This window comes from Denticeps clupeoides, chromosome 4 (genome assembly GCF_900700375.1).
Source record: "Denticeps clupeoides chromosome 4, fDenClu1.1, whole genome shotgun sequence".
Taxonomy (NCBI): domain Eukaryota; kingdom Metazoa; phylum Chordata; class Actinopteri; order Clupeiformes; family Denticipitidae; genus Denticeps; species Denticeps clupeoides.
In genome coordinates this window covers 17,908,866-17,930,444 of record NC_041710.1, presented here as the reverse complement: position 1 = coordinate 17,930,444, position 21,579 = coordinate 17,908,866, and the positions used below count along the sequence as shown (strand labels likewise).

The 21,579-nt window shown below is 43.7% G+C and overlaps 1 protein-coding gene across 1 annotated transcript; it reads left to right on the top strand.

Annotated features, from left to right (window-relative positions):
- The first annotated feature begins 339 nt into the window (after nt 1-339).
- On the top strand, nt 340-21,484 carry tesk2 (testis associated actin remodelling kinase 2). Its single transcript, XM_028976885.1, has 11 exons — nt 340-876; nt 3,150-3,445; nt 6,966-7,087; nt 9,422-9,470; nt 12,660-12,806; nt 13,846-13,928; nt 14,285-14,369; nt 14,461-14,544; nt 14,679-14,765; nt 14,937-15,075; nt 18,820-21,484. The coding sequence occupies exons 2-11, from the start codon at nt 3,182-3,184 to the stop codon at nt 19,767-19,769; spliced, it is 2,010 nt and encodes a 669-aa protein (XP_028832718.1). The 5' UTR covers nt 340-876; nt 3,150-3,181; the 3' UTR covers nt 19,770-21,484.
- The last annotated feature ends 95 nt before the right edge of the window (nt 21,485-21,579 follow it).

Below are 21,579 nucleotides of genomic sequence, written 5' to 3'. Positions count from 1 at the left end.
TTTATATTAATTCATCATTTTTAATTGTTTGAATACTTTATTTTTAAGTTGTTTCACTGACTGGGTTTTATATTGCATTGTGTATGCTGCATTACTGTTCTGTCCATTCCATCTTTCTCATATTTACTGAAAAAGTAGCAAACATCTTGAATTAAGATAAACATTTATAAACACGTAATTGGCCAATGGTCAGTTTTGATAGGTCTATTTACACATCCGTCACACAAAAGTCCGGCCCATCTTTTTGTGTAAAGTGGTTTATTGGACACCTTCTCTGTCAGTCACAGCGTGATCTCATCGCTCATTGGCGGGTCAGGCTGCCAGTCAGAGCCGCTTCGTTAGGAAGTGGGGGAGAAGCATTTGTTATGAAGTCGTGGGGCTGCGGAGCCGCACGTAGTCGCGCTTGACGCCGCTGAACTGGGGGGAGAAAGAGACGTGGCCGGGGACTTGTCTGGCACTTTAATCGGACGCCTGGGAATATGGGGAACAACACGTTTACTGCGCGCTCCGCGGGCGGACCGAGTTGCGCGACGCGCCGCTAGTTCGCGCCGCGTTTTCCGCCCCCCCGTTGGCCGTCCAAGTTGCAGTAAACACTTTTTTTTTGACAGTCGCGTTCGCTCCGGTTTCTTTTGTTCGCCCTTCACGGGGCGCCGCGGTCGGCAGTAAATCGTAGTTTTCCGCTCGCCCGCCCCGGATTCCACCGCGCTGAAGGTTCGCCCCGGAGAGCGACGCGGCTGCATAAATATCGCCGCGGCGCCAGCGGGGAGGCTGCGCCCCCACAACGAGCCATGGCCGGCGCGTCCCGCTCTTATGTCCGATGAGGTGCAGCGGGAATGAATGAGGCCCGTCCACCCTGCAGTCGGGCCGCGCTCCCAGGTAAGAGACACCTTTGGAATAAAGCGATGCGTCGCCCCCGAGAAAGACCGCGTCCGCTCCGGGCTGGACGTGTGTCGCATTTGTCGCCACTTCCTTGTGTGTTTGACAGCGCTGCTGGTCGCGCCGTGTTTACTGTAACTGTAGCCTTCAGCCCACATGCTTTTTTTTTTTTCGTCACGACAGGCTTTTGTCTACAGTTTTTAATTAATTAGTTCTTCGTAGGTTGAGAGAAATTCCAGTGTAAAGGTTTTAGTCAGTCCACGTTGTGTTGACATCCTCCGTGCCTTAATATTTCAGCCCTCAGAAATGCCTGGAATGTTGTTGTTCGTGGTGTGAAACTGATAACCAGGTCAGATCGTGGCCATCGCCCTGTGGTGCAAGCCTGAAAACCGAGGGCCCAATATCCTCAGTATCAGATGCCAAACTCCACTTTGCAGACCTGTTCCTGTCTGGTCTGGTCGGCCTGGCGGTGAGAGGTGACTCCCAGGGGTGCCACCCCGACAGCACCACCAACACGGTCGTGTCACCAGCATTGTTTTGGTTTTTGCATTCGTAGGACTGGCTTGCCAGTATTATTACTAGTTGTATTACAGTCATGCCCATGTAGAAGCAGTGCAAAACCAAAACAAAAAATGCCAAATGAATACCAACATGAAGGTCCTGATAATATTTTTGTGCAGCCGGTCACGCTTGCATACCTTAAGAAAGCAAAGGTGGGGCCGGCATTCTTAGGAAGAGTTGTGGTTAGTTACTGTAGGCCACATAGGAAAACAATCATAAATAGGTTATTCAAAATTATAAATACACACACAACTTGCTTTTAGGGTATACAGACCTTTAATTGGGATTGAGGTTTAATTGATGTGGCTTTTAACTTTATCAAGAACGGATCTGTGCGTTTGGAACATGTTTATGGTTTCTGGACAAATACCATACTTTCATGATGATAAACAAAATGTAAATAACTATATTTGTGCTTTGTGTGTGTGTGTGTGTTGGAACTGTCTATATCTGTATTTTTCTTTATACTGGGCCACCGTCCCACCCAGTTGAGTGTTTATTGGAGCACCATTATGTCACCAGTGGAGCATCTGTTTAATCCACCTGGATCTTTTTTTTTTTTTTTCCTTTTCCCCACACTCAGCACTTTCCATCTTTTTCTTTTTTTTTTTTTTTTTTTAAAAGTGGCCCCTACATTTTCTCCTCGCAGTGAAAGATTAATCTGAAATGCATTATAAACACCGGGATGGCAGCCGAGCCGAGCCGACCGCTCCTGTGGCTTCTCGCAGCTGCCTCTGCACGGGGTGGGGTGTCCAGTCACCAAGTGTGGGAAGTCACTGTTTAGACTTTTACTTGAGACGCACAAAACTCTGTACAGCGCACCAGGCGACACACTCAGCGTCCGTCTTTATAGCTTCATGGTGAATGAGGGGAAATGTGGCCATTTTATTATCACGCATGTTCCCCAAATGATCGTCCATTATGTTAAGAGGCCATGATGACCTCAGCACTAACTAGTGCCTCCCACTTGCAAGTCGTCCTGAGGAGCACTGAAATAGTCTTTACGCATTCTTGGCAGGGACAGCTGTGTAATTGTAATGCACAAGCAAAAATGGCAAAGAAGTCTCCGAGGAGGAGGGAAAAGGTCCTTTTAAGGATATTGCCAGTGCCCCGGCTTTCAGGAGCCTGCTGGATGGTCCGAGGTGGGATCAGCCCTGCTGTTTATGTCTGCTAGCTGGGTTACTGTAACATACCAGTGTGTGGAGGGTCACTTCCTGATAGTGACTCGGCAAACATCCTTTTTTTTTTTGTATAAAACGTTTTCAGTTCGGCAGCACGTACGAAATGGCTAAAGTGAACTCATGAGTCTGCGTATACGGTGGGGTTAATAGGTGATCTGTGTGGCCAGAGCAGAGCATTCTGGGAGATTCGTTTATAAACCACATCAAAGTCTTGTTCTCTTTGTTAAGCATGACACTTCTTGCCAAGTGTCTGTGCGCTAATTGCATGTGTCTGGAACTTTTATAAGCTGCAGAATTTGGCAAACAGTTGCAGTAGCTACTTGACTCAATAAATGAGAGATTTCTGAATTGTTATCTGATTGGGAAATAAAATCTACGAAAAAGTCTGTCATTTCTACGACCGCACACGACGCATAGACACAAATAGCAAATGATGCGCTACACAAAATCACTTATTAAATAACACTTTCCTGAACAACTTATTTAAGCTGATATGTCCTCATGATATTTGTGTGTGTCTCTCTTTCTCAGGTGTGACCAACTCCCGTCTGCCGAAGATGTGAATGGCTGATTGTGGAGTCGTCCACCACATAGCGAAACCTGCAGTAGTGATGGAGCGGAGCAAGCGAAACTCCATTGCCGGCTTCCCCACTCGGCACGAGCGGCCGGAGGAGCTGGATGGCGGGGGTGAGACAGGCCCCGCCCACCTGGACAGGGTGTGCCCCTCCTCCTACCGTGCCCTCATCAGTGCCTTCTCCTGCCTGACACGCCTTGATGACTTCATCTGCGAGTGGATTGGCTCCGGTTTCTTCTCTGAGGTCTACAAGGTAGTTGCACTCAGACGCCTTTTGTTCTGTGCTGAATGTCATTGTGAATAATTCACGTGAAATCCCACACACAACAATAAAGGCCAAGAATACCCTGAATTTGGCACCGTCCTTCCTAGTTCACATACAGAAGTCACACGTTGGATCGCACTTGCTTCGCTTTGGGTGCCAGATATGGGAATCTGCCCATTCGTGACTGTACTGAATTGCTGCGAGCTGGAATTGTTTGGTGGATGGTGGTGTGGTTCCAAAGGCCTCGATGACCCCGAAAATTGTTGTAACCATAGTAAACCTTTTTTTTTTTTTTTTTTTTTTTGTAAATTGCATTTTTTTGTGGCAGTCTGAACGACAAGTGTCCGATATGCAGTAACCGGTATCGGCCTGATGATGTAACTGGCTATTTGTAATCACAAAAGTTCCCTGTGACTTTTTTTCCAGGACCTGCAGCTTCAGACTGCTCTATACTTTTCACCAGGCCAGATTAAAGTCCGCGAGATGTGGTAATGCTGTAGCCTGTAATTGTTTCCTAAAAATGCGCCGTGGTGAAAATGGAAACTCCTCGGCGGCAAAGAGATGCATATCACCACGACTACTGGGAAACATGTAATTAGACAGCGACATGTCAAGCCAGAGGCCAGCGGCGCACAGACCGGGGATACTGCGTAAGTGCAAGCCGAGCTCGCCGAGGAACTGTAAACAGAGCGAGCCATGGCCATGTTTTGCCGTGTCAATATTAATGATGCTCATCCCTCTGTGAACGAGGCAAAAGCTCCTGGAGGGCCTGCGCTTCTTCATTTTTAACCGCTGGGGCTTCGGACTTTCACCCATCCTGTTAAATTACCCCCCTCACAACGTTTCGGAGGTCAGACAGGCCCTGAGAGAATGTGCATTCACCCAGACTGGCCTGTTACCGCAAATCGATGCTTCTCTCCACGATGGCCTGATATGCGCGTTCAGTCTCAGGGCTCTGCTGTCAGCACTGGCCTCATTCGCCCTGACTGGCAACTGTGAAGCGGCTGATGTGGAGAAGGAAATCCGGCCCCAAAGCAAGGTTATAGATGGACATTCTGAGGTCCGGCTATGTAGGGAACCAGCCGTACTTTCATATCTTCAACTTCTGCTGTTTTGCTGGTCCTGTCTGTAGGAGCCATTTGACTTGTTTTTGTCTGTTTTAGAACAACGCTTAGATGCCATTGACTGAAATGAGCCTGAATAGCTCCAAAACATTATAATAATAATAATTCCTGCATGCGATTGGCAGTCTTTGGCATTGGACATCTTCTCAGCCCCCTTGAATATGGTCACCTCAAAATATTTTTGAAATTCAGCAGCCCTGGTGTTTGATTTACAATAGGTTGTAACTTCCTCTTGCAAGCGCCCACCATAAAGCTCGTCTGAGCCTGTTGGCCTGCCAGAGCTGGGTGGCTGCAGGCTCAGTGTGGGGTAATTTCACTGAGCCGAATGCCACGCCAGCGTGTGGGGGATGGGGCGCGTATGGTCAGCACGACTGGAGTGGGGTTCAGGAGGCCAGGAAAGGCTGGTGTGGCATCGACTCCTGCCTGAAGTGACTGGTTAATTAATGCCATTAGGACAAATTCAGTAAATACAATGAATAGACATTATATCTGAATATGGTGAGCAAGGTGGTTCTTAGAGTAATTGTTTAGCATGTGGCTGGCATAATTTTAATGAAAGTTTTATTAAATTGTTTCACTTATTGTGAATTTTATTTCTCATTTCTTTACAGCCAGTTCATTTTCCTGATGATTTCTGATTAATTTGTGTAAACTTTTCTATAAACCCAGACTATGGTTATAATAACACATAGTAGAGGCTTCCTAGCACGTCCCTAGTCTTGTTCCAATAAGCAGTTTGATCTATATCAGACGCATGTCCCTTCATCTTCAGGTAAAATTTCAAATTTTTTTTTGCAACAATTGTTTTAAACAAGAGTTAGAAGAAACACCAACCAGTTTTGATTCATGCTGATTCTGTTCATGTACCCTGATAAGATGATAATTAAGAGCATAAAAAATAAATATTTACTGAAAAAAAAATGTTTCAACCACCGTCTACTTTACTCCTCTGTAAGGATTTTAGTTGCGTGACTGAAAACAATAGCTGTTTGATTTAATCAGTTTTGAATTCTTAATACCTCAATAAAGTCCAGTGTTGGGTAATAATGCAGGAACAGAAAAATGCCCAACTGTGCTCTATAAATTCACTAAAATCCCTATTTTAATAGCGAGGCTTGGCACGCTCCCAAATTGTCTGCATTTGTTAATAAATCTAGTAGCGGGCGTCTGGATATTGTTCCTGCTTGGATGTGACATTTAGCATCGTGGTGGTGTTCAGTTGAAGCAGAGCGCTTGCCGATGGGTGTAGCCCTGCGCTGGGAATAATGTCAGAGCGGGACGGGCTGTGTGCTCTGTAGGAGGTGGAGACCATCTGCACCTCCCGTCCCAATGGGCTGCCTGCCTCTGTTGTGACCGCACATGAACTCGAGATCGGAGGAGTGTTTCCTATTTCCTCCAGCTTCTTTCGTCTGGTACTTTCCTTCATTTCTCTAGCAGGCACTTTTTTCAAATCATTCTAAATGGCTTTTAATTTAATTCTCAGGTTTTGACATTTGGCCTAGAGGACGTCTGTAAGAGTAAACGACTATCATTTGTTCATTTTCTTACACTGCCAAAACTGTCCTCTCTGGCTGACAGCGAGGATGTATCTGAAAATGTTCTTTCTAAATCGAAACGTTTCATTACCGCACTGCCTTGAAGGGTGTTTTTATTTTTTTATTTTTTTTTTTGAAGGGTGTATTTATGAACAGGGTGTATTTATGACCATGACCACAAACTTGTATCGACTGATGATTTTTTTTTTTTTTTTTTTTTCCTGTGTGGTAAAGAACCTCACTGAAGGCTCTGATGGTGATGCCCTGATCAGCTTTTTGAGGCTTTACATTGCCGGGAAAGGTCATCAAGTGGCTTCTGCCATATGCAAATGAGGCAGCCATATCTTAGTGTCAGGTTTCCACTCTGTTGCACTGTGTTGCCAGCAGTGTCACCTGGCAATATTGCCCTGTTTGTCCCCAGGGTCCTAAATTAACTTGGTCCTTCTGCCAAGGGCTGGTAAAAATACCGATAGAACTACACAAGATTCAGTGTCATTAAAAACAAATTGGTCACTAATTACCATTTGACTAATCCTTTCATTATGCAATTCATTAGATTTTTTTTATTTAAATGACAATGTGAAAATAATTACAGTTTTGACTCGAATAAAAAGTCGTCTATGTATTGTGCTTCAGATATAGTTATCTATACAGCATTCTGTCCAGTCCTGTCTGTAGTATCTGTAATAATTTTAATTCTTCACTATTTACTGCAACCGTTCTGCTTGTTGCAGGTTGGCTACTGTTGTTTTTATTGCAGTGGCCTTTTTCATTTATTGATTAAAAGCATGGTTCTTCCTGGTAAGCACGATGTGCTGAAGTCTGAAGAGCCGCGTGTCTGTGTTGCAGGTTCGGCACAGGGCCTCCGACCAGGTGATGGCTCTGAAGATGAACAAGCTGAGCAGCAACCGGGCCAACATGTTGAGGGAAGTGCAGCTGATGAACCGTCTCTCACATCCCAACATCCTCAGGTGAGCCTCTGACACACACACACACACACACACACACACAATATGACTGGTCTCTGTATCATTTTTATAGTTACAGGGACAGTCCCCCCTGGAGCAACACAGGGTTAAGTGTCTTGCTCTGGTTCACAGACGAGTGTGTTACCCACTAGGCTACTACCACCCTTGGTCCATCCAAAAACAAAGCACTCCCAGAATTTCTATTGACCAATCAAATGCATTTGATTTAAAAGTAATTTTTTATTGTAGCATGTTATTTGGGTCATTGCTTTATTCTGTTGTGTTTGCTCAGTAGCACAAACAAGTGACAGTTTTTTGATAAGCACTTTTGTACAGATCTGCCAAGTATCACTGTATTCTTCTGTACTCCAGAACTGGAAAACAATCATACAGTCATTGCTTCCAGCCCAGTTCTGGTCCAGTAGTAGGAGTGGAATGACTGAGATCTCACGCCCATCTCAGATCTGCAGTAGTTAAAATGCTGCATGTGATGTCATTGTTTTACGAGCAGCACACCGCATTTGTTTGTAATCCACGTCGCGCTATCGGTTGCAATTTGCCATCCTTTTCATCGGCAGTATAAAGACCTGAGACGGTGGCTCTCAGGCTGGGTTCTTGTCACTGCTCCCGCTTTTGTCTGGTTCGGCGGCGGCACTGCCGAAAAAGCAGGTCAGCGGCCCATTAACAATGCATGGGCTAAGAGCGCGTCCTGAGTTTCTGTTTCATTGATGTCTGTGCCTTTCAGAGCACAGCCCATCCTCATGCCTTTGAAGTCCATACCTTGAAGTTTGTTCGTGGAGCTCCTGTTTGTTGCAGCTAAAAATAGCCATGGGCTCTCTACTCTATTTATATGTCATATTTATTCATGGCAACTCTTCAAAGTGCAAAGTTTTGTTTTTTTTGGGTCAATATAAATTTAACCGAATCAGTGTAATCTCAACCATTTTTCATGCTGCTGGACTTGTGGTTGCATGGAGTGGTTCCCTTTAGTCATTTTATAATTGTAATTAAGTTTTCCCAGCGCTGCAGGGAGAGAAACACACACAGGGAGAGTTGGTGAGTGTGTCTTTTACAATCACTGCATTGTGCCATGTCATTCCATGGGGGCGTGCAGGGCCCCAGCGCTGACAGCAGAATTCTGAGGAGGTCTTTGTTTAAGGAACCTCAATGAGGAAGGGCCAAAAAAACGGGGCCTGCAGTTTATTGGTCCCCGGACCGAAGCCCCAAACAAAACACTGCAGTGTGCAGAAACGGCTCGCGTGGTGCCTCTGCTGGTGTGAGATGAACAGCATTAATATGCCCGTTTGTCATAGAAAAAGACAACAAGCACCCAAGTTTATGCTGTCTGGCCACACACACAGAAACACACAGTGGTGAGACACAATACAGTAATACTAAGTACATGGATGGATGGATGGATGGATGGATGGATGGATGGATGGATGGATGGATGGATGGATGGATGAATGAATGGATTCCTCCGTTTCCTTTTCAGTCCTTTTATAGGCCGTTAGCCAGTCATTAACCAGAATGAGGTCCAAGTGAAATGAAAGTGAAGTGATTGTCACACGTGATACACAGCACACAGTGCACACAGTGAAATTTGTCCTCTGCATTTAACCCATCACCCTGAGTGAGCAGTGGGCAGCCATGACCAGCGCCCGGGGAGCAGTGTGTGGGGACGGTGCTTTGCTCAGTGGCCCCTCAGTGGTACCTTGGCAGATCGGGATTCGAACCAGCAACCTTCTGATTACGAGGCCGCTTCCTTAACCACTAGGCCACCACTGCCACCACTTGCATTATTAGTTGGTTAATTTCCATATTGTCAAATTGGGTTTTAATATACTGGTCATGGCTTATTCACCAATGGTATGGATTGGGGTTGAATTTGTGTTTTGGTTTCGCTCACAATGGTTTTGATAGATGTGACCTATTATCATTGTCAAATATTTATTATATCATATATTAGCATTTGTCTCGTCAGGTTTTAGGTAGTATTGAGAAGGTGTCCATGTTTTCTTTGGGGATAAGTGGTCTGAACTGTAGAACCCAGTTCCTGTAAAACCTTCCAACCAGACTCTCGCGACATTAGGAGCATCTTCTGTGTCTGACGGCTTGTTTGAGTAGATTGAAGGCAACAGTGCAGCTTCTGTCTGTGGCGTCCGAGCAAGGCCGTCCACTGGAGGAGCAGCTGTGTTATTTATGTATTTATTTATTTCTTTTTGCTGCGCCTGACTTTGGGATCGAATTTAAGATCGTGGTTCTAAATGTCTTAGATCCTTCAAACTTTTTATATTGAAAAAATTAAATAACTGACATCTTTCGGTTTTTCTCTAGATTCATGGGCGTTTGTGTCCAGGAAGGTCAGCTTCACGCCCTCACTGAGGTAAGTGCCACATCTGCTTCAGGTTTGGTCTTGTACCCTCTGCAACATTTACAGATGCTTTTGTGCCTTCAGGGCCCAAGATCAAACAGACTTTCTTGAGTGGTACCGAAATCCCAACTGAGTGTTTCAGATACTCAGCATGTGAATAATTTTTTTTCTTACCTAAAGTCATGAAAACTGATCTACCTCACTGCAGGCAATAGCTTCAGTCTGTCCTACACCGTGGCTTTGACCGCGGCCTGAATGCACAAGTGTGTGACAGGAACCAAATGTACATCTTCATATTTCGGTCTTCCTCTCGTCTGTTTTTTTTTTTTTTTTTTTAAACACTCCACAGGGCTCACGGTTAAATAACAAAAGAATGTACCCAGGCATGTCCACACAAGCCCTGGTACTGTGTTTGCTGGCAAAGGCTTCTTCGTGAGGAGTGAGGAGATATTTTTTTATTTGCCTGTAATCTGGGCAAATTTTACGACTGCTGCATTTAACTTAAGGGATTCTCAAAGATGCCAAATCCAATTTTGTCTCCGCCCTTTTACATACTTTTATTACACACTAAATTCACCTGCAGTAACAAAAGTCATGGCAGATTGCCACTGTGTGTTTTTATTCAGTTTAGATGCTTAAAGATACATATGCTCCAAGGGGAAGGATTTAGTTTGAAATGTGCGTTCCCCGGTGCATGTGGCATGGAGCGAGCGCGAGGGAAGATATTATTATCCTGATTGATAACCGTGTGGCAGCCATTATCATTGATTGTGGGTTAGCCGCAAGGCATTGAGCAGTGAGCAGTTATTGAAAATGAGACTGAAGTCTTGCTTGTAAGAACAGAGCAGTCTGTGGGTGTCGGTTTCATGGTTGGTGATAAATCTGTCTTGGTTTACACTTTTTAACGATGACTCTCTGTGTTCTTTCCTTCCTCTTTTTGACAGTTTGGATTGTATTCAGGAAATTAAATTTAGGCTGAGGCTTGCAGTTGATTGAATGACCTCTGCTCCACTTCTCCAATAGCCATTAACGGAAAGAGGCATTAGTGTAATTATAATCTTCGGTAATCCCTAGGGATTAGATTTATTATTATTCCAAGATGCATCTCATCCCCCAGTGAGTCTGTACCTTCGGGTACCCTCCACAGGGTAGCAATTAAATTAGGTCTTCGAAGTGAGGTTACAGTGTCACCTCAGGGATAAGAGACACCGGTGACCTAACCACCTTGTGCAGGGAGGCTCACTTTTCCACCTTTGGCTGGTCGTTGCATGAGCAAACATCACCACTCTCATCCCGATTCTCCCAGACAAGAAATTGGATTTGTCTGAGCTTTACCCTTTTTGACTGGAGGATTGATGGCCTGGCAGACACGGGATGGTGGGGGGTGTCTGTAGAGGAATTTGCAGGCAAAGACATAGTAATCCCCAAATACTGGGCCCTCTCCCTACTAACACACACACACTCTTACACAGTGACACACATGATCATCCCCGGCCGGTATGAGTTCATGCGTTTAGAAAGTATCGTTTTGTCAGTACGGCATTGTTGTTTTCTGGGTCAGAGTCGTACAACACTGAGCATATAGACACACTCAGGCATGCACATAAGGCCTCGATGTATGTGCCTGTGAGTAAACTTCTCAGCACTTTAAAATAAACTGTGCAAAAAATAGCCGTGGGCAAAGCACGCTCAGCGTCAGACTGTATTTAAGAGTGTGACATCTTAACCCATCTGGCTGTCTGAGGAACTGCACACACACAAACAGCACCTGTCTTTCCCAAGTTAAAAATAAGCATTATATCACACTTCTGTTCTTAACCTAAAAGCACAAATCTTTACTTTTTAGCCTTATTGATCTCATTAAACGCTGTAATTATTCATGAAAACAAAGAAAGGTACTAAAAGCATTATCTGTTTGCATTGCATCGAACTGCTGTCATTTTTAAAATCACTGATGATTTTAACATGTACAATTTACCTAAATTCAGACTTTATTTTGTATTAATTTGTGAGGCTGAGGATTACTGTTAAAAATGCTCTGTAAAAAGCTTCTTTTGTCAGAGACCATGTGCTAATATGTTAAAAAAAAAAATAAAAAATAGGACAAACTAATACAGTTCCTGCAAGAAATACAAGCAACATGAGCAACTGTCTAGTGTAAAACTGAATGCAAATGAATTCAGTGCTGTAACTGTTACGTTTGGTTTTAATTTACTGTAATTTTACCTCAGTTTCACCTCCAACTAACAGCACTGAGGCAGAACCCCAATCCAAACCACAAACAGCTGACCAGTTTGTATTATTTTATTTAAAGATTTTCTGGGTAAAAGTGCTCATATACGCTGCATGCTGTAAACCAGGCCTGTCAGAGCACTGTTGCCTTCAACCCCCCTCCCACACCCCCATGACTTCAGCTCATGATGTCACGGTAATTTACCCTCCACTGTGGCAATGACGCATCATTCTGCTTACAAGCCACGTCCAAATTCATCATGTGCCAGCCCCCCGATCCATCACAGTCCAGTCAAACTAGGCCAGGGCTCACCCTTCACCAGTGAGAGATCACTGTTCTAATTAGATGAGTGTCATCTCCACTAATTCCCTACAAAAGCCTCATTGTATCACGGATGGCCATGTTTCCTCCTGGTGGCAGCAGGAGCAGCCTGACTTTATTTGGCCAGATTTAGATTAAAACCAGCGCGACACTTTATCATCTGTGGGTGGAAGATTAGCTTGTTACAGTTGGACAGAAGGCTCCCTGCTGATATACCAGCTCACATGGCCATACGCAAACACAAATGTGTGTTTCTATTGTCTTCCGTAGCCTATTTCTGTACGTCACCATCAGCACCTATTGTTCAAAGTGGTTGCCATGTTTAGTCTGCATGCACAGGAAACAGGCACACATCACTGTGTGACCATCAGGAAATGTGTTAATGTTGTGTGACTCAGTTTCTTATTGTTTTATAACAGTTCTAGCTGTATTGCATGAAATGTGTTGTCTACCTATGTTACCCTTATATATATCTATGAGTATATATATTGTAATTCTGCTTTGAATGCTTTGATGTGCTATTAACCTGATTTATTAGGCTTTTGTCAGTGTGCTTTGGAAAGTGCGGTGCTAAAAGTAGCCACCGCTCGTAATGTTTAGCGTTTAAACTTAGCCGCCGTTGACATGGGCTCTCTGGCACTTTTCAGTACATCAATGGTGGCAACTTGGAGCAGCTGCTGGACAGTAATAAGTACCTGAGCTGGGCCACCCGGGTGAAGCTGGCCAGTGAAATCGCCATGGGCCTGGCCTACCTGCACTCTAAGGGCATCTTCCACAGGGACCTCACCTCCAAGGTCAGCAGGAACCAATCCACTTCAAGATTTTAACATGTCCAGGCCTGACCTGACGCCTCTATGTCTAACAGGCATTAGCCTAAGAAGGTGGTAATGGAGGGAGGAAAGCACTTAAAATCATTATTGTAGGTATAAAGTACAATATAAAGGAGTGGTTTCAATCAACAGGTTCTAGTGAATTTCAAGCGGTTTAGAAATCTGCCCTGGTGTTTTATGGAATTTAGCTTAAAGTGTTAGTCATCTAAAAATACAGATTGTCTGGCTTTTTTATCAGCTTGAGGTACTCCTAAATGCCTTCACAAAACTAGCTAGAATTTCTTTAGAAACTATTTCTGAGATGAAAGCAGCCAGAAAAACTTCATTCAATCGTTATCCTGACTTTTTCCACCCAAATCCCTCCACCTTTATCTAGCCCCCTAATCCTCTGAATGCATGTAGATATCACCTCCTGGATGTCAGAGTGTTGCAGAACACAAAGATTACAACACACGGGACTATTAAAAGATATATAAAAGGAGTTTGTTGTATATTCAGTAAGATATTAAAAAAAAAAAAAAGTGAAGTGATTGTCACATGTGATACACAGCAGCACAGCACACGATGCACACAGTGAAATTTGCCCTCTGCATTTAACCCATCACCCTGAGTGAGCAGTGGGCAGCCATGACAGGCGCCCGGGGAGCAGTGTGTGGGGACGGTGCTTTGCTCAGTGGCACCTCAGTGGCACCTTGGCGGATCGGGATTCGAACCGGCAACCTTCTGATTACAGGGCCGCTTCCTTAACCGCTAGGCCACCACTGCCCCAATAGATCTACACCTCACATACAGCACCACTATTTAGCATTGTAAGTTTCTGACAACACATGAACTACATAAGGTGAACCTACATGGTAGATTCTGAACTTCATTTAATCTCTATGAGATATCCTGTTTTTGAAACGTGGAATAGTCCCCCCTCACTTCAGTTGCTTGGATAAATTTGTAGTGCTTTTTAGTCATTGTGGGCAAGTTTCTTAATGTGATTTGCTCTTGTTTTCAGAACTGCCTGATAAAATCAGATGAGAATGGCTACACTGCTGTAGTGGGAGACTTCGGCTTGGCTGAGAAGATCCCTCATGACGTGTGAGTGATGCCTAAAGGTGGCACTGCTCTTCTGTCTGTGTGCGCTCTGGCCTTTACTATTAACTTTCACCCCTTGACAGCAGCGTATAATTGTCTACATTACACAGTGTATATCAAGTTTCGTCAGGGGCAAGCACTTGTGAAAAGGGGTGGGGTGGCTATTTTTGTTTTTTTTGGCCTAGAACATACCGACCTTAACTACAAACAAATGCAATAATACTATTAAGAGGTGCTAAAGAAAGCTTTTCTTTTAGCTGAAACTGTAAATTCTCTAGTTGTTCATCCCTGGTCTCCAAAGTAAAGTGCACGATACATGGTTTGAACCTTTCATTTGAAATTTTTATGTGTGTGTGTAGCACTGAAGGGGAGAAGTTGGCCGTGGTGGGATCTCCATTTTGGATGGCCCCAGAGGTCCTAAGGGATGAGCCTTACAATGAGAAGGTACAATCCAGGCTTCAATCCATGAAGGGTCTTACTTTTAGGGTGTACTGTAAAATGTACAATGCTTACAGCTCCACATCTCCACCTACAGGCTGATGTATTTTCCTATGGTATAATTCTCTGTGAGATCATAGCACGCATACAAGCTGACCCTGATTATCTGCCACGCACGGAAGTAAGTCTGTTTGTGTTGTTCAGTGCAATTTAAACTGTCTATTCAGGGTTTTATATATTAAGTTGCAAGTTTTACACATTTTTATAACTTATTTATTTCATACTGCCCCCCCCCCCCCCCCCCCCCCCTCACAGAATTTTGGGCTGGATTACCATGCCTTCCAGCATATGGTAGGGGACTGCCCTCCACACTTTCTCCAACTTGCCTTCAACTGTTGCAATGTAAGTGCAAAGACCTTTATCTTGACCACACTTCTCATTTCTCACACACTTTACATTTCTCAATGACACACATCTCATTCTCACACTGGCCTGTTATCTTGATCTTCCGGATTTTTAACTCCCTTGTTTGACCTGCTGTTTGACTATGTCTTCTCAACTACAATGTTCCAGATGGACCCTAAGCTTAGGCCGTCATTCCCAGAAATTGTGAAGAGACTAGAAGACATCCTGTGCCAGCTAAAAGTTGAGGAGGCAGAAAGGGACCGGCTCCATCTCAACTCAGATATGGAGAAGAAGACCATCCCAAAAGGTATGTCTGACTATGTTCTGTCAAACCTACATTAATTAGACCATTAAGAGTGGGGCTAATTGCAGTGAGGCTAATTAAGGTCTGACTGGAGTATAAACTTTATGGCAGCTGGTACTCCACTGGCCTGTATCCTGGGACTGTCTCTGACTTATTACACCAACATGGCAGGTTACTTGATCTGTTGACTGATATGTGTCCAACTGTCTTATGATAGGTGGTGATTTCCATTTATTAGTATTTTTAGCAATTTAGCCAGCAGAAAATTGTTTATAGCGGTGAAGTGGAGTTTCTGTATATGCTGTGCACTTTACTTACTTTGCAAAGGAGATGCATGCTATTCCTTGCAGTTATGGTGTTATCTAAAGGCAGATGATTCAACACCCAGAGAGTAAAGTGAGGATTTCACAGGCCAGTTTGCGTTCAATTAGTGCATACATGCAGGATTAGGTTGTCTCTCAATCATATTACCTGGGTCTGTTAGTCTATTAACTCAAAAAGTTTGATTTCGTATGATTTCATTTTCATTTATCTACAATAAATCACTCAAAATTTTTTACGAAAATCTTGTGAGTGTACAGAATAAATTCTTGAAGGTCTCTACCCCTGTCTATATAAGACCTTACAGCTCACAATGCATGTCCAGAGCAAATGAGGATCATGAGGTCAAAGGAACTGCCTGAAGAGCTCTGAGACAGAATTATGGCAAGGCACAGATCTGGCCAAGGTTACAAAAAATTCTGCTGCACTATAGGTTCCTAAGAGCCAATGGCCTCCATAATCCTTAAATGGAAGACGTTTGGGATGACCAGAACCCTTCCTAGAGCTGGTCGTCCGGCCAAACTGAGCTTTTGGGAGAGAAGAGCCTTGGTGAGAGGTAAAGAAGAACCCAAAGATCACTGTGGCTGAGCTCCAGAGATGCACCCGGGAGATGGAAGAAAGTTGTAGAAAGTCAACAATCACTCCACTAGTCGGGGCTTTATGGCAGAGTGTCCCAATGGAAGCCTCTCCTCAGTGCAAGACACATGAAAGCCCACATGGAGTTTGCTTAAAAAAAAACTGAAGGACTCCAAGATGGTCAGAAATAAGATTCTTTGGTCTGATGTGACCAAGATGGAAATTTTTGGCCTTAATTCTAAGCAGTACAGGTGGATTCAAAACAACTCCTTGACTGTTTCTGAATGGACCGGCCAGAGCTCTGACTTAAACCCAATTGATCATCTCTGGAGAGACCAGTCTGTCCACCAATGTTTACCATCCAACTTGCCAGAACTAGAGAGGATCTCCAAGGAGGAATGAGGATTCCCTAGTCCAGGTGTGAAAAACCTATTGCAAAAAAAGCCAACTCATGGCTATATTAGATAAAAAGGGTGTTTCTACTAAATGCTGAGCAAAGGGTCTGGATACTTAATATTGGATAAAAAGGGAAAAAAAACGACTTAAATGATTTTAGCAATGAGTGCGGCTGCAATAGAACAAAGAGTGAAAAATTTAAGGGGATCTAAATTTTTTCTATACCCACTGTAATGTTGCAGCTTCCATTGTGCCACCAAACACCAGGCTTCCATGAAATCATTTAAGCTTGGCTATTTCTCGGAATGAGGAAACCATAAAACAAGCAGGGCTGTGTTTGCCAGCAGCTGCACTGAGGCGTAATATAGCCCCATGTTGCATATCCATCAGGTCTAAATGGACCTGGCAATTTTCCCTAATGAGCCTTGGCTCCCATTGCAGGCTTCAATTACTCTTGCTATTTAACAATCTCACTTGAAACAAAAAAGAGAGAAAAGAGCTCAGGAACAGGTGATCACAGTGACATGCCAACAAATGTGGGAATTAAAGCCATCATGCATAAATCATTGGGCTCAGTTCTAAGAGTCTGTTCTATTTCTACCTGGGTACATTTGCCATCTGAGGACTTGTTTTTTTTTTAGGCTTTAGGCATCTATGATCATAAGTTACATAGCGTCCCTGTATCAGTTTTATTTCTTCAAATGTATGTCATGGATTGACAATTGAAGTGGTTGTTCCACATCAGATGTAAAGATGCAGCCTGAAGTAATGTGCATGAAAGTAGTAGGTTTTTAAAGTGATAAAGTGAAAGTGAAGTGATTGTCACATGTGATACACAGCAGCACAGCACACGGTGCACACAGTGAAATTTGTCCTCTGCATTTAACCCATCACCCTGAGTGAGCAGTGGGCAGCCATGACCAGCGCCCGGGGAGCAGTGTGTGGGGACGGTGCTTTGCTCAGTGGCACCTTGGCGGCTCGGGATTCGAACCGGCAACCTTCTGATTACGGGGTCGCTTCCTTAACCGCTAGGCCACCACTGCCTTTTGGTGGGGTTTGTTTTTTATATTCAATAATGCAAGAAGGTCTGGTATATTTGTTGCAAGATTAATTGCAGGGAAGAAGTGTGTTTTGTTTATTTTCAGTATACAAAGTGTTCACTTACTAGAAGAGGAACTTGTAAGCATTCCTGTGTCGCCCCCTGCTGTACATAAATTGAACTTCTTGTAAACACTTACAATTACATTTACAGCATTTGGCAGATGCACTTATCCAGAGCAACTTACATAAGTGCTTTCAAAAATCCATCATTGAAATCCATTGTTTGGTTCACTAGGACCTAATCTGTAGACATCATTCACATAACTCAGAATCCAATATATATATATATATATATATATAGAAAGTGTACGTAAGAGCTCTTTTAGTCCAAATATTTTGTGTTTGAAGATCTTTAATGACTCAGCTGTTCAGCCATCTAGTGGAAGTTCATTCCACAACCTAGGACCCACAACAGAGAAGTCGAAATAACAGAGAAGTCTAGATGAATGCTTTCCTAGTACCTTGAGAGGTGGTACCAGTCAAGCAGTGCTTGAGAATCGGAGAGTTGGAGGTGCCGAGCGAGAGATCTGAGGTAGGAGGGTGATGACCCTTCATTGGCTTTGTAGACAAGCATCAGAATTTTGAATCTTATGCAAGCAGCGACAGGAAGCCAGTGGTGGGAACACAGCAGTGGAGTGGTAAGGGAGAATTTGGAAAGGTTGAAAACAAATCATGCTGCAGCATTCCTGATCAGCTGGAGAGGTTGAGTAGCACTGTGAGGAAGACCAGCCAGACGTTACAGACGTCCAATTTGGAGATGACCAGAGATTGGACAAGTATCTTAGAAACTTGAGTTGATTTAAAAATGTACTAGTCCTCCTAATGTTGCAGAGAAGGCATCTACATGAGTACAAGAGATTGGAAATGTGAGATTAGTTGCGTGCAATGGCAGAGAAAGAGATTAGCGATTCTCCAGGGAGATTCTGTTGTGGGGAGTAATCAGCAGGGATGAATAGTAATTTAGTTTTACTGTGGTTGAGTTTCAGATTATGTTCTGCTATCCAGGATGACATGTCAAAGAGGCAAGCAGAGATTTTGGTGGACACCTTTACATCGGATGTTGGAAATGATAGAGTTTGGTGTCATCTGCATAGCAGTGATAGGATAACCCATGCAAAAATATGACCTCACCAAGAGATTTGGTGTAAAGGGAGAACAAGAGAGGGCCAAGTACTGAACCCTGAGGGACAAAAGTCAAGAGCTTTTGAGGTACAGGCGTGGAAGCAGTCCATGCTGAGCTGATAATCCTAAGGATGGACAGGACAGTCTTGTGCTTGACTGTGTCAAATGCTGCTGATCTAGCAGGAGCCGTTAAACAGTCACCTCACCTGCATGTCTGCTTTTTCTATTCAGGTCCTGGTGATAAACTCCAAGGAATCAAGAGGTTGAACCCTTTAGGTCTCCAGGATGACAAGATTCCGCCCAAATCTCCCCGTCCACGTCGCAACATCTGGCTGTCACGCAGCCAATCTGACATTTTCTCACGCAAGCATGGGCGTAAGGTGAATGTCCAGGACCCCTACTACAACCCTAGTCCCCGGGCATCATTACGGAGTGGGGCACCGAAGGTGAACCCTTTCAATGCTCGCGAGGACCTGAAGGGCGGCAAGATCAAGTTCTATGATGTCCCTAGCAAGTCGGTCTTCTCGCTAATGTTTGACCTGCACTCACCCCAGGGAACTGCAGGTCCACTGCAGCACCTGCCAACCAGTGTTGGCACTATAGGTGTCCCCGGTGTCACCTCTACCTGGCCTGAGCCCTGGCAGTTGCCAGGCCGGCAATGCCGCTCTCTGCCAGTGTCTCCCCAGTTTCCTGTTTCAGAGGCCTTCTGGTCCACTCCTGGTACCACTGTCCATGGCAGGCCTGAGGTGGGACCAGGCTGGGAGGCAAAGCCCAAACCCCTAAGTGGGTGGGCTAAAAAATATGCTGTGATTGAAATCCCTCCATTTCGGCCACGGCTGGGGCGTGATGAGGGCCCGGAGAGTTGGGAAGGAGAGGGTGAGATTATGGACTGCTCCAGTAGCAGCAGGCCCAGCCCAGAGGTGGAGGATGATGATTATGATGATGATGACTACAACAATGACCAAGAGAGGTTGCCCAATGGTAATGGGGTGGACAAGGCAGGGACCTATGAGGAGATGGAAACCGAGGACCAAGATGAAACAACTGGACCTCCACTTTTGCCTTCAGCACCTCCTCTCATGGTCAGTTTCACAATGGAGCCTCAAGAACTATGCCCAATTGTTCTCACTCCCTGCAAACGGTCAGGTTCGCCGGATGTAATTTCTCGGTGTGACATCTGAGACACTGATACCTGAGCACATGGAGCCTTGGAAATGGACCCATCTTCATCCCACATGGGACCGATGTGTCCATACTTACAAACAGAAAAGGCTGATTTTTTCAGGCAATGTTAAATATTTGATCGTCTGGGCAGAAAGAGTGCTTATTCTTCATTCTGGGGGAAGTGATAGCACGTGTACATGCTCATTGTTTTGGACTGAGGGAATGAAAGGTCTGAAAGGAGATTTCAGTCACCTTTATGTGAAGTAGATAAGGGCCGGGTTCTGAGGGGTCTGTATTCATAGAAACACCAGTTTGAACACTGTTGTTTAAATGTCCAGAACCTAGCATCCCCTTTAAGCACTATTGATGATTGATTTATTGATCTTGAGCTTTGTATTGTCTCACACTGCCTGTAGTTTACTTTCTTGATAAGGGCTTATCATCATTTGTTTCCCTTTTGTCAAAAATTAAAGTTAAAAAGAGGAGTGGGGAAAAGTAATATCTCAGGACCTTTAGCAATTTTTGTAGGTTCTTCAGGTTTTAATAGTTATTAAAGATGCCACAACATTACCCAGTGATAAACATTCCAGAACAATACTTACATAATGACCTGGTAATGTTAACATGGTAATTGGATGTCATTTAGCACAAAGAGCTAAATGAGCTAATTAAGCAAGCTGTTTTGTGCTGTTATATATTAAAAAAAAAAGAAAATGTCCAATATTTTATATCAATGTATTTATAACAATAAAAGTGCTGAAGCAGACATCCAAGTAGTTAAATACCCAGTGAATGTAGTACCACTTGCTGGTATGGTGGACACTTCTATGACTTTTAATGTTAAGAGCATTGCAAGAAAGGTGTGTGCATTCACCAGTGCCCCAAGAGCACACATCTTGTGCATTGCTGGAAATGAATGCAAGTGCTTTCTAGGTACATTATTGCACTGTCTGTGGCATTACCATACACCCATTGTGCTAAGGCTGCGCTTAGTGGCATTAATAAAATGCAGCGATCACGCATGATTATTTTCAGATCACAAAATGGCATATTGGTGTGATGGCAAGAATGTAACGTAACCATTTGATTGAAACCACACTGCAGCTTTTTTGTGGGTGAGTTGGGGAGGGGTTCTGGCAGCTTTTGAGATGAAAGGGTATCTAGAGCACCGTTCACCCAGTAAAGCAGCTGTAATAGGACTGGATGGGGCACTTCTTGGCATGGATCTCTCTCACTTTGGTACAGACTCCTTTAGAATATTTCAGCTACGTCCTAGTTTGTAACTACTTAAACTGTAAATTGCACTTGGAAATTTAAATGGTGGAACCTTTTGTTTTCTGCTCTATTTTTGTCACTACATTTCTATGCAATAAGTGTAACTGAGTCAAGCTAGTTTTACAGAAAGGATCTATTTTGATATTTATATGAAAAGATATTTTAATGTCTTACTTTACTTGTTCTGATCATGTTATTAATTCATTTTGGTAAATAGATTGATGGTTGATGTAAAAATTTCTTTTTTTTTTTTTTGTGCATTTGTTCATACCTTTTCCCGTCCTGACTGTTTTGTGAATGTGTTGGTTTATAACTGCATATGAGATGTACATTTTAACCAAAGACAGATCGGGACAAACCTTTCCAGTTACCTGGCTTTATTTTTATGTACATCAGTATAAAAAAGCTTGTGTGTATTCCCATTTGTTAAAAATAAATTTACTTTCTATGTAACTTAGGTAACCGAGCTTTTATACAACACATTTATACGATGAGGAGTTAAAGCTCAGAACTACTACTTCCCGTAACTATATTACTTCACTTGAAGGACAA

Coding starts and splice junctions, on each gene's coding strand:
- tesk2 (XM_028976885.1), top strand. CDS start 3,182: ATGGCTGATTGTGGAGTCGTCCACCACATAGCGAAACCTGCAGTAGTG. Junction 9,471..12,659: donor AGCTTCACGCCCTCACTGAG/GTAAGTGCCACA, acceptor GGCACTTTTCAG/TACATCAATGGTGGCAACTT. Junction 14,370..14,460: donor ATGAGCCTTACAATGAGAAG/GTACAATCCAGG, acceptor CTCCACCTACAG/GCTGATGTATTTTCCTATGG.